The sequence below is a fragment of the Lepisosteus platostomus genome, chromosome 12, assembly GCF_059453375.1.
Source record: "Lepisosteus platostomus isolate fLepPlt1 chromosome 12, fLepPlt1.hap1, whole genome shotgun sequence".
NCBI lineage: Eukaryota > Metazoa > Chordata > Actinopteri > Semionotiformes > Lepisosteidae > Lepisosteus > Lepisosteus platostomus.
The window spans coordinates 41139842-41152980 of NC_142622.1; the positions used below are offsets into that span (position 1 = coordinate 41139842).

At 38.7% G+C, this 13139-nt stretch overlaps 1 protein-coding gene across 1 annotated transcript in view; it reads left to right on the plus strand.

Moving 5' to 3' along the window:
• The window catches only part of pkhd1l1.1 (PKHD1 like 1, tandem duplicate 1), a 64792-nt gene that overhangs the window by 42353 nt on the left and 9300 nt on the right, over positions 1-13139 (plus strand). The window contains exons 54-69 of the mRNA XM_088601921.1: positions 1161-1362; positions 1783-1871; positions 2145-2308; positions 3120-3249; positions 4174-4292; positions 4653-4782; positions 5669-5842; positions 6530-6633; positions 7346-7472; positions 7791-7912; positions 8281-8371; positions 8628-8776; positions 9263-9385; positions 10259-10370; positions 10885-11001; positions 12650-12815. Coding sequence (XP_088458047.1) covers positions 1161-1362; positions 1783-1871; positions 2145-2308; positions 3120-3249; positions 4174-4292; positions 4653-4782; positions 5669-5842; positions 6530-6633; positions 7346-7472; positions 7791-7912; positions 8281-8371; positions 8628-8776; positions 9263-9385; positions 10259-10370; positions 10885-11001; positions 12650-12815 — 2119 coding nt within the window. The remainder of the gene's footprint in view (positions 1-1160; positions 1363-1782; positions 1872-2144; positions 2309-3119; positions 3250-4173; positions 4293-4652; positions 4783-5668; positions 5843-6529; positions 6634-7345; positions 7473-7790; positions 7913-8280; positions 8372-8627; positions 8777-9262; positions 9386-10258; positions 10371-10884; positions 11002-12649; positions 12816-13139) is intronic.

Consider the following 13139-nt stretch of genomic DNA (forward strand, 5'->3'; position numbering starts at 1 on the left):
GGGTACAGGTGTCCTGAGACCCGCCTAGCACCAGGTCGCCCCACGCCCGTGGCCTGAGGGCATAGGTTTCTATACCGACATCGTCCGACCCCCTGAGCGTGGGCTAACCTGCGTGTTGCCCCTTTTACCGCTACGCATAGGGTCTTTATTGCCCTCCTGGCCATTCCACGGCTTGGCCCTCCGACATCCGTAACAGCGTTCGTACGTTCTCCCCTTTCTTTGTGCCGATTACTGAGTGTGGGAGGAAAGAGACATACAGTACTGGTAGGTTCATTGGCTTCTGCAGTGAGAGTGTGCGTTTTTGCGGCTGTGTGTGGCCTGCAATGGACCGCTGTCCCAGCCAGGGTGTGTCCTGTCTTCCGCCCCGTTGCTTGCAGGGTTAGACTCTGGCTCCCCCATGATCCAGAACTGGATAAGGAGATTAGAAAATGGATGGATCGTGAGAAAGTATTATGCCCACCTGCAACCGAATCAGCATGTCAAATTCTCTATTCTATATAAAGGTAACCGGTGAGAGAAGAAAGTCATATAGAGTAGAAAGTAGGCACTAGGTGGGCGCCATTAAAACAAGAAGGTCAGCCATCAGTTGACATGGTAGATATCGGTAGGCTAAACTGAGTCTGAGATAGAGGAAAAAATGTTCATGGAGTGAGCAGATGTTATTCACATCCTGAAAGGTGGCTTTTTATCATTGAATGTTTCACAATATACTGCCACTATTTCTTGTAGACCCGGTTGGAGAGTCAAGGGGTTTGATTTTATGTTGATGTACGCTGAACAGGAATGCTTGTGCATTGTGCAATCCAATTTAATAGAGAAATCTGATGTAGGATTTGATATAAGGCTTTCTTCTTAGTTCCCAACTCTTAGTGGCCTCCAGAACTTCCTTATAGTTCTGATATACGAAACTACAGCAGTTTGACCAAGCTCCTAACCCTCCCCAAAAGCTGGTTTTCTTAATTAAGTAATCTTTATGTCAGAAAGAGCATCCATCAAATTTCATGCCCACAATAGTGGTGACAGACATTCATAGAAGAGCCCCAACTATTTGTGAAGGAATTAAGGCAGAGAGTTGCTTTTTACTGAAAATGGTTTTGAAGTGATGACATTTGGCAATAAAGAATAGAATTAAAAAATTAAAATTTGCTTTTGTCTTTCAGTGTCCGGGAAGAAAAACACAAGGAGAAAACGTTCATTCAGTGTGGATCCCACGGAGTCAGACATTGATGTGGAGTTTGCAGTGTACAGATGCTTCTTTCGAAACTGCAATCCAGGTCCTTCAGGTCCTTCAGGTCCTTCAGGTCCTTCTGAACCAAACAGCCCAGGCCAGGCTGTGCTCCCAAGACCTGCTAATGGTTATGTGTATGTGTATATTTTGTCAATAGCTTTTTTCTTTGGGGAATTTACCACACCATATCATTTTGATGTCATTAGTGAGTGGGGCATTGCCTTCCATTCACTGACTTTCTATTTTTTGCATTATCATGTGCAGAGAGGAAGAAACATTCACAGTATTAGAGAGAAACGTTGAGTGCTTTGAAGATTAGGAACAGCAGTGATGTTCATGAATCATGGGCATGGACATGTGTTCTGTGTTTCTGCAGCTGACGAATAACACCTGTAACTAGTTTTGTCATAGTTCTTTTATTATTCTTTTCACGTTTGTGAACTTCAGTAGAACTTCCAGTTTAATGGCAGTAAGTGTTTAAAAATACTTCATAGGAGACATTATGGAAGCATTTTAGAAATAAATAGATAACTTGTTCTCTTTTGTGTTTATAGCTTTTGGTCCAATGAGTCCTTCTGGAATTCTTCTGCAGAAAACAACTTTGCTGTACCAAAGGAAGGAGCAGATGTGGTGATTCCTGCTGGTAACATATTCTAATCTGATTAAAACAGCATATTCTTCAGGTCTGTACGTAGTTGAAAAGAGCTTGATTCCTGACCGTCGAGCTGTTTTACAGTATCCTGAACTATTTTAAGGGTCTCACTGTTGACACCTTCAATCAAGCCAAGGTCTGTTGGATGCCCTTTGATCAACAAAAATAGGCACTTTAAAGCTAGCTTCACAGATTCCCTCAAAGCAGTAATTTCCTGTCAAGTACCAGTGATTGTTAACCTGACGTTTTGCTTCATCTCTGCAGGGATATGGATGGTTCTAGATATTGACATTCCATCATTTAACCGAATCACTGTGTACGGAGTTCTGGAATTGCCTGACAACATAACTGCTCCATCTGCACCTGCTGCAAATACTACCTCCACGTTTAGGAAGATCATTCTAAATGCAACTTATATATCAATTCAGGTAAATTGCAAAACTGTTCAAGTTTTTTTTGACAGAATTACATGCATTGTTTACAAATGTTTCGTTCAAAAATACTTTTGAGGCTTATCCTTTACGGTCTTTACCCAAAATGCAGTCAGTCACTAATTATTCTTAAGAAGTGAAGACACTACTGTGCTTTTACTGTATCTTCCATTTGTGAAGGATTTAGAATGTTTTTGTGGAAGCAAAAGTCATATAGAGTAGAAAGTAGACACTAGGTGGTCTCCAATAAAAAAAGACGGTCATCCACCAGTTGACGAGTCAGATATCAAAAAGTTGAACTGAGTCTGAGTCTTGATGTACAGTATCATGAATGTGGAATGCCTGTTCATTGTGCAATCAAATACAAAAATCTATATAGGATTTGATACAGTATAAGGCTTTCTTCCTTCTTTCCTCTGTTCTCTTAATGTACTCCAGAAGATCCTTATAGTTCTGATATACTGTACCAATCTACAACTGTTTACCCACGCTCCTAATCCTCCTAAACCAAGAACAGCTGATTTGCCTTCAAGGCAAAATTTTTGTCTGATATCTTAGTATGTTTCTGTTGAAAAAACCCAAGAAGAGTATCACATGATGTATTTATATATGGCAAATCAGATACTTTATGAACATAAGATGACATGCTGTATGAGAAGACAACACTCAGCCCATCTTACTTATTAACTACCTTAGTAATTTAAACACACTTCAGATACTTTTTAATTCAACAGGAATATGACTTCATTTTGTCCATTAAAATCAATTGTATAATTAGCTCCATTAATCACGTTTTTTTGTTTTAAAGGGTGGCAGGCTCATTGCAGGGTGGAGTGATCAACCTTTTAGAGGTGAACTGCAAATAGTCTTGAGAGGGAATCATTTCACTCCTGACTGGCCTTTGCCAAATGGCCCCAATCAGGGAGCGAAGGTGTTGGGTAAGTTCGTGGGTTAGCACAGGCACAACTTTAAAAGCTGACAAGCTAAATCACAGCCAGTTGTCTAACAGTGAGACCCAGCAATATTTTTTTTTGTAATTCCCAATGCTACTGTATATTACAGTGAGTTTAGTGTGTCACTATTATTCTAGGTGCACACTATCGTGAAGTGTACTCTGGAAATGTAGAGTACATCCCACCTGAAGTCAAAGATTGAGATTGTAAAATCATTTTTATAGAACAGATTTATATAAAACTAGTCTTTCTACATTTCTACAGTCTTTGTACATTGTTGCTGTTTTAGTTCTCGTTATTACTTATGTTTGCGGGGGAACTTGCAGTGCTGAAGTTGTTTGTGGTAGATTCTCTTTAAAATAATCAATTATTAACATATATTAATATATAACATAAAGAATGCTATTATACCAATACAAAATGCAGCATATGAAAAATCATGTGTTGTACAAGCAATGAAAATAGGAAGATGTTAGTACATCTTAATCCTTTGTATTAAGATGACTTAATGCTTTGTTAGTGGGTGCTTTATCAGAAAACATTTCGTTGTCTTGAAAAGTTTGTATACATTCATATTGATAGTGAGGATAGTGGTCAAGGATAGAGATCCTGAGTACAAACAGGTTTTATGGTCTCCCATCCAGCATTTTGTTTGCAGAACAATGTGTTTTTGTTAATCGCAATGTTCACAGTGAATCACAATTTTCCCGAATAACACATTACTCCAATCCAGACTTAGCTACTGCAATTATTTTGTGAGGAATTCTTCTTTCGTGTATCTTAGGCATTGATACATGCAATTGTAATTTTTTAAATGTAGAAACTGTTTTTCAATCTTAATAAAACTGTAATGGAAGCATCAAAACCTCACAGGAAGGGTTTTGTGTCTTGTTCTGGATTGAATTTCAGGTGTCTTCGGCACACTGCAACTCCATGGGCTGCCTCGGTCTGTGTACCACACAAAGCTGGCTGCCTCAGCAGGAGCAGGGTCTTTCAACATATTGCTAGAGGAGTCTGTGGACTGGCAGGTCAGCATCTTAAATTTGATGTCATCTCTTTCGTTTTTAAATGACGCTGTTTTCATGGCCAAGCACTTAATATGTCATTTCCAAACTGTTTGGTTCCAGGTAAAATTATTCTCCTCAAATGATCTTTTTGTCAAAAAAAAGTTTTAACGTGTTGTGAAAACATGAACGAACAAAAATGAACGTGTTTAAAATTGTTTTACAACATCATATAATATCAAAAGCAACTAAGTATGCATGCAAGCATTTTATGGTTCTATTGTTCCGATTGCTTTAGTGCCAAAGCAACTATTTCTTCAAACGTTGATGAAATCAATTATTTAGTGTGAAGAACTCTCATGCAATGTCTGCACGTTCTCTTAGGTGGATGATGATCTAGTAATCACAACAACCAGTTATGACACCTGGCAAACTGAAATCAGAAAGATTGCAATGATTTCAGCTGATGGACGGAATGTGACATTAAACCAGTCTCTTTCATATACGCACATTGGTGAGTCTGTTCTGAAAAAAAATGCTAAAATGGCCCAAATAATTTTGGTTTGTTCAGAAACCAGTGCAAAGGAATTGCTAGACAATGGAATTGATTAACAGTGTTACCCGTTTCTGTATTTATAAAGGAAACTTTGATTGAATCTGTAACCCCAACTTGGGAGTAATATTTAACTTGAATTAAATATTGTCTGACTGAATTAAAAGGCCAGAGAACATTAAGCAAATTGAAGCAGATGATACTTTACATAGCACATTTTGTTCCTGATAACCTTTTTCAAGTTGGGAAACCTCACATTTTCCATTATTCTGAATATTATTCCGGGTTAAAACTTGAAATGCAAGTCATTGATTTGAAAAAGAAGCTAAAAAAATGTAGATGTTGTTTGCATTCTGTTCTCTTCCACATAATTTGTGGTAAATGAGAACATAAATTGAAACGTGCAGTTTATGTTACTTTGAAAATGCCATTTGTGGCAAATGGCAGAGCCTGGGCAGTCAAAGTGAAAGAAATAATTGTAAAGTACGTGGAAAAAGATAGGGTGTTATATGAATAAACATGTTATATAAAATTGTGGTCATAATATTACAAACAAAATTAAAGTGAAAACGATACTACAGTATGTGAGGTACAGTATTCGCTTCTATTTCCTGTGAAAGAGTTTGAAACCTTTACGGCATACACAGTACATCTTCAGGATGAGGACTTAAACAGACAAACATCTGTGTGACATGAATGAGCCTAGCTGAAGCCATTGTATAATAATGTATTGAATACTGACATTGTATTTATTATAAAATGATTTTATATGTAATGAATAAATGTAATTTCACACGCTGTAATAAAATCATTAACATAATCTCTCCTTCCTGTTTTTTTTTTTCAGCTGAGACAGTCAATGTATCAGAAACTGGCCAGCAGTATAGACTTGCTGCAGACGTTGGCCTTCTCAGTCGGAACATTAAGATCATTGGTCAAGACTACCCTGGGTGGTACCAGGAATCTTTTGGAGCCAGAGTTCTGGTCGGTTCATTCTCGAATGGAGTGTATCTATATAAAGGTAAATAATTCACTATTTCTTACTTACATAAGGACGGGCTGTTCTCGCATCATAATGTTTTATGTACTGAACTTGCATTGTTCCTGAAAATAACATTGTTTGCCATTTTCACTCTAGACATCACTTCATATTCTCATTAATAGCTTGTCAGGGTCTAATTTAATCCTTGAAGCCTTTGGATTTTAACAATTGTTATGTTGTTGTACATTACATGTACATTTAGCATCGGTACTGATGCTTTTTTAAAAGTTAAGGCAAACATTTTCTAAGATGTGAGATTTCCAAATACAGTACAACTCACTTAATTTGACCCACGAACAAAAACCAGCATGCCTGAAGATTAATATTAACTTGGGAATTATCAATGAGTAGGAGCAGTCAAGGACTCACTGCTGCAATCACACTAATCATATCTGAATCAAAGCCTGATGTTTGCTCATAGTACGATGGGTGAAATATGATGATTGGGCAAACTGTTATAAAAAGTAAAAGTATAGCAAACCTTTGTCTTATTTTTACTGATGCGTCCTTAACCTGTAATCTGTAACATTAAATATTAATGTAAAAATATGTTTTCTGTTTTTAGAATCTTGACAATCTGTTTGCTTTATGTTATAATACAGGAGATAAACTCCTTTTACTCCAAGCTTGAAAACAGAACTCATTCACATGTCCTGCTCCCTTTAGGAAACGCCCAAATCAGGAACGTGGAGTTCTACCACACTGGACAGGAGGGCTATCGAGACTCCTTTGACCCAAGATACTCAGTGGCATTCTTGGATCTGGGACAGGTTTGTGGGCATGTGCTTTCTGTGTAAATAGAGTTGGGTGCATCTCTCACCTAGTCCCATTGAAGAAATGTACTGGACAACACATTTCACTGCCTGCCAATGAGATAGTGATGGCTCTGATGCCTCTCTCCCCACTGATCTGCCCCAGTTACAGTATAGTGCTGGTCATACAGGCACTTATAAAACACTAAGAAGAAGTTAATAATATACTATACTGGTATTTGGGTTATTGAGTTACTGTATATATTATCTATTAAATGCAATAATTTGAGATATATATATATCATTTCTGAGATGAAATAGAAAACCACAATTCCATATTATTGTTCTCTTTTCCTTGTGTCTTGCTTAGAATCAGCACGCAAAACTTTTTGTTAAATTCTTTTTCCTTACCCGACATGTCAAGAGCTTTAATTGACTTAAAATCAGGCTGTTATGAATTCAGCAGTGAACGTTCTCCCCCGGTTTCAAGGCATACTTGTTAATTTTACAGTCTGTACCATCTCTGCTCTTTGGGGATTTGGAGTCATGCCTACATCCTGTATGTTCTTCCTTTTTCACAAATATTACACATAAATCTCAATTTGAAATACCAGCTTGCCTCATAGCAAGATACTGTAGTGCCCTTTGAAGTTGTTTTCTGTCATGAGCCTGGCACCAGCAGACTTCATCAGCTTACGTTGTGTGTATTTTTTAAAATTCTGTTTCCCAGGTATCAGCCAATGATTCCTATGTTCAAGGCTGTTCATTCCATCATGGCTTTTCCCCAGCTATTGGTGTCTTCGGAACTGATGGGATGAATATAGATGACAATGTCATTTATTTCACAGTAGGAGAAGGTAACCAACTCATGTATAAATCACAGTCAGTGGTGTTTAAAAATCCTTGGGACTCTTCGTGTTTGGTGTTCATTTTCCAAATACTGTACCTACCTTTAAACAGTAATTAGCTCTCATTGATTGTTCATTAGATCCCAGTTCAGTGAAAAGTGTTAATTTCCCTTGAGTTCAAGACGATTTTAATATTAAATCATACTTGTGATTATTTTGTGCTGCACATATCTCTATTCGGTTTGCCGGATGGTAATTGCTATCAGAAATAAATAAATTCATCTTGCTTTCAAGAATGGTCAGCTGGTGCTTTTGTGTGCATGACAGGTATCCGAGTTTGGGGGAGTAATATCAAAGTCAGGAGGAATCTGGTGACTGTGGCGGTGTGGCCTGGGAGCTATCAAGACAGAGAGGAGACGCTGAATTCTCTGTGGCATGCTGCCATTGAAGTAAGCACTTTCAGAATCTCACATATGACAACATTCCATCTTCTATCAAATTAATACCAAACAAGCTCTTTGAATTCTATGGCCCTTATTTGCTGTATTCTGCCATTACCCAAAATTCGTTTATTTTGTGACCTGTATATTCTATAAATATACGGTAAGGTACATCTCCCTGTATACCCTGTCATAATTACAATTAAATCAACTCGTATTTAGAAAAGTGTCATTCCAAGCCTTTACCACATCAAAACAAGATAAAAAGGTAGAAAATGAGAACCAAATGCTTAAATGTTCAGAGCTCCTTTTGACAGCTTATGTAGAAATCTAGAATGACATTTGTTTTCCAACATTAGTTTTGATCTCTTCCTTAGGTTAATGAAGGAATGAATATCGTGCTTCAGGACAACATTGTGGCTGGGTTTGAGAGAGTGGCATATCATATTAACGGAGAACCTTGTCCAGGTAATGATTTTTCTCCCAAAAAAATAGTGAGTTAAAGCTTGCCTGGTGAGCCATATTAACAAAGCTTTTTCACTAAAGGATTTTCATTAAGCTTCCGATGATTAATGGCAATGCTGAGAGAATACTCTAAACTTTCCTTCATACTACACTTTGAAAGACTTGGTAGGAGAGAGAATAATTCAAATGCTGTAGGTTGTTGACCGTTTTGTCTGTTGGTATTTCCAGCACACACGTGCTCATTAAAAGTCTCTTTCAGGAACATTCAATCCGGTTGAAAGCTGGCACGGCAATGAGGCTCATGGGGGACTGTATGGGGTGTACATGAACAAAGATGGTCTTGCGAGCTGCTCTCTCATTCAAGGCTTCACAGTCTGGAAGTGCTGGGACTATGGCATCTATTTCCAGGTAAAGTTCTGGGGTCATCCAACTGAATCTGATAACTTAATGAATAAAAGAGGGATTTAAAACTAAGAACATTTTTTTAGCTGTTGTGATGCCCTACGCAGTGATGTCAAACTATTATTATAACAACCTTTTTTTTTCCTGTGATGGTATATGCTCTCGTAAGAATGTTTGCAAACGCTACCAAGGCTAGGAAACATATGGAAAAAAACAACACAAAAAAGGAAAATTCTGTTTCTGAATAGAATGGAATGTGGCGAGCTCAACCTTCGGCAAAGTACTGTATTTTAGGCAGTGTCTTGTATTTGCCTTTTCACTCAATATTGGAGAATAAAAGCCACTTTAAAATGAGATTAAATGAAATGTGTTTAGAATTGAGAGAAAAAAAAACAGTATTAAAGCAACCGAGATAAATGAGAGGAGGGGTTTTGTACAGAACTTCAGTGATGTGTTTTTTTGCCATTTTAACCATACTTTGTTTTCTTACAGACGGTAATGAGCATCCAAATCTCGGATGTCACATTAGTAGACAACGGAATGGGAGTTCTCCCGATCATATACACCCCCCCCTCAGTGTCACATCAGTACTCTGACAAAACCGTTCAGATCCAGGTAAGAAGCTGACCTTGTTGAATTGTTGTTTCAAACCGCGTCCCGCTTTGACTAAAGTTTGTTTTAAAAACCGGCGTCACTGACTCCGCGAAGGAGCTGTACAGATGCTACCGTGTTACAGTGCGTTTCCGTGTCTGTTTTGTATAGAGGAATCTGAAAATCCTTCTGGAGACCCGAGCAGAGAGATGCGATTATTCTCTCAAGTTTAGGTGTTTTTTACACACCTCTGGCATTTTTTTATATAGACATTTAGTCGTGAACAGCCTGCTCTCTTATCATGAATGCACTGGGGAAAATATATATTCAGAATAGATCTCTTTGGAAATTCCAAACATCACAAAGATTCACCTGCAGAACATTTCGGAGGGGTCAATCTAAAGAAGGAACCGTCATTTCCTACAGTTGCACAGGCTGTTTCCAGATTTCTTAAACATGAATGATTTGAAAGTGTGATCTAGATGTAGTCTGTAGTAAAGTGGACAAAACCATGTTAATTTATATTTAAATATCTATCAAGTATATATTGACAGCTATTTTGTGATTATTGAATATATATTCTGTCACAGGCCGTGCTTGTCGGTTTAGGAGGTTAAAAAGTAGATTTGAGAATGATGTTGCGAGAAATAGGTGGTATTAGAAACCCAATAGCATACAGCATCCTTTTATATCAAAATCATAATTCTGCAAATCTTGATGATGGGTTCTCAGGGTCTTTTGGTTACTATATGTTTGTTGAGATGTGCTGTGAAATCATTCACTTTAAGGTACTATGCGAAAACCATGCCATCATGCAAAGCTCGCGTATTAAGCTGTATTATTCACAGCCAACACGTTTTGACTGATTGCGAAATTTTGTTTTTTCTTTTTGTGCAGAACTCTCTGATAGTGGGAAGTAGCCCTAACTTCGATTGCTCTGAGGTCCTTACCAGCAGCGATGCCAATGTGAAGCTCAGTATGAGTCACAGGGCTCCCAGGCCTCTAACAGGTAATTATCTAAAATAAATTAATAATCCTTACACTTATATAGCGCTGTTCTGGACACTCCACTCAAAGTGCTGTATACTGTAGGTAATGGGGACTCCCCTCCACCGCCAGCAATATGTAGCCCCCATCTGGTTGGTGCGATGGCAGCCCAAGTGCTCCAGTACACTCCCCACACACAGGCTATCAGTGGGGAGGAGAATAGACAGATGAAGCCAGTTCATAGTTGGGGATTATTAGGAGGCCATGATTGGTGAAGGCCAGGGGGAAATTTGGCCAGGATGCCGGGGTAACACCCCTACTCTCTTTGAGAAACGCCCTGGGATTTTAAATGACCACGGAGAGTCAGGACCTCGGTTTTACATCTCATCCAAATAATGGTGCCTTCTTTCAATGTGTTTCCATCTCTATACAGGGGATATGTATTTTTCCATTTCTAAGATGTTAACACACCTGTTGCACACATTAAGAATCTAGCAGATGTGTCTGAAACACTGCTTTGCTCTGTGCTTGTCTAGGTGGGAGAAGTGGATTTTGTTGGCCAACTTTCGCCTCTGATCACAATATGGCACCAGGAAAACCTCATGCAGGACTGATGAGCTACAATGCTATCAGTGGGCTCATGACCGTGACCAGTGAGTATCACAGTTATTTTTTAAGTGATACTAAATGTAGTACCATTATTTTAAAAAAAGCAAACCACAAAACACATTGCAGGCATTTGTGGAATCCTGTATATACCGTAAATTCTTTTGATGACACATTGTGGGTAAGTAGCTTGTCTGTTTTTCGGCTGCTGCACCAAGCAACCATGTTTTGACGTAATTTGTCTTGTCTGATATCATCCAGGGTTGTGGTTGACCCCAGGTGTGTTTGGGTTTTTTTAGAATATGAAGTTAAAAGCGGGAGATAATAATTATTTATTATCTTATTAAGGCAGTCACTAGCCGGAAGAAGAAAAGTTTAGCTTCCAGTGTTTGTAATGTGTTGATGCTTGCAGTGTTCCTTGCAGAGAGTGTGTATTTGTAACCACTGCTCTTACTTGACCAAGAGCGGCATCCTAAGGCAGTAAGGTGACCCAGGTGCAAGACAGAGCAAACAGACAGGCAGATAGTCATCCAAGCTGAGGCCAGATAATCAACTGAGCTGATAGCCAGCAGGACAGCAAAAGCACACTGGGGCACCCAGATGCATAAGCAAGGCATGAACATAGATCAAATCCCAGAAAATAAGTGCTAAGTGCAGGGAAAATGCAAAGGGGAGTTAAAACACGAGTGAGGTCTGTAGCCAAGAAAAAGACAAGCACAGAAGGAAATCAGGATCACTGAGATTAGAGCAATGACCCTCGAAGACTGAGCAGAGATGACCGGCAAATGGGGTCTTAAATATCCTTTGGAAACCAGGTTAGTACTCCACTTAGCAGACAGTTGGAGCTTGTAAATCGCTACCTTTCTGTATTTGCTTATTTCATTTATTCTGCTGAGGATCAGAATAAGTGCTGCTCTACCATCATAACAAGTTGGGATAACAGTTTCTTATTCATAGTGGTTGCTTTTCAGTTTGGCGAAAAACTCAGTTCTAGGCACACAGTTTTCCATCCATCCATTTTCGAACAAACTTTATGCAGTCTGGGGTTGTAGAGGGAGCCGGAGCCTAACCTGGCAAGCGACAAGCACCAGGAGCAAGGCAGGATATACCTGAATGAGACACCAGGGCACACACACACACAGACACAAACACGCACACACTCGCACCAGGGTCAGTGTTCCCAGAAGCCAGTTAAGCAACGAGTCTGTGTATGACTGTGAAAAGAATCTGGAGCAACTGGAGGAAACCCATGTGAACTGGGAGAACATACAGGCTCTGTGCAGATAGCATCCCATGATTTGAACCTCAGTGCTGAGAGTCAGCAAAGCTAACCACTTTATCAGCCCCATGCATCTTTTTCTCTGATGTATTCAAAATTAGGTTGGCATTTTTTCAACTGCTATATTTACTCATCAGTTGTTTTGTCACTGCCTTAAAAAAAAATACTTAAGAGAACAGTTTCCTAGTTTCTATAATCCCCTGTGGTTATAATGTATGTTCAAGTACCATCGGCAGTGTCACATCTATTTATCCTCGATCTACCATTAAGCAAAAGGTCCCCCATCAAAACTGTTTCAGGAGAAAATATCTTCCACTGTTAGTGTGGTCGCGGACATGACTAACTGCTGTATATCTTTGAGAACATCTTCTGCCAGTAACAAGACCTCTTGAAATTGAATGATCGTTTCTTTAAAGATACCACACTTGTGGGATTTAAGAGTGTCTGCTCAAAAGAGATGAATGTGATGTTCATGACCAATCCTGGAAATGAAGACTTACAGCACCCAGTTCACGTGCAAGGATTGAGAATGGTCGACAACATGGAGGCTGCCAAGGTTTTCATACACAGACCCGACCTGAGGTGAGTGAAGAGGCCGCTTATTAATTCATGTGATTTTCAGTTTGCAGTTACTGTATGGAAATGGTAAATGTGTGAAAAGGACATTCATATTCATGTGTAAGTAAAAAGGATTTTACAATATTAAAACATACTAGTTTTATACCAAAAGAAGCTGAAAAAATGTTTTAAGAATTTATAGTAGATATTGATATTTATGAAAATAAGTTACCTCTCCTAATGTAACATTGTAAAGCAAAGTGACAATTTTACTGAATTCTTTTAACATCAGTATTATATGGCCCAGTAAGTGTTAGTGGGAAGAGTCACATTTGGCAAGAAGATTGT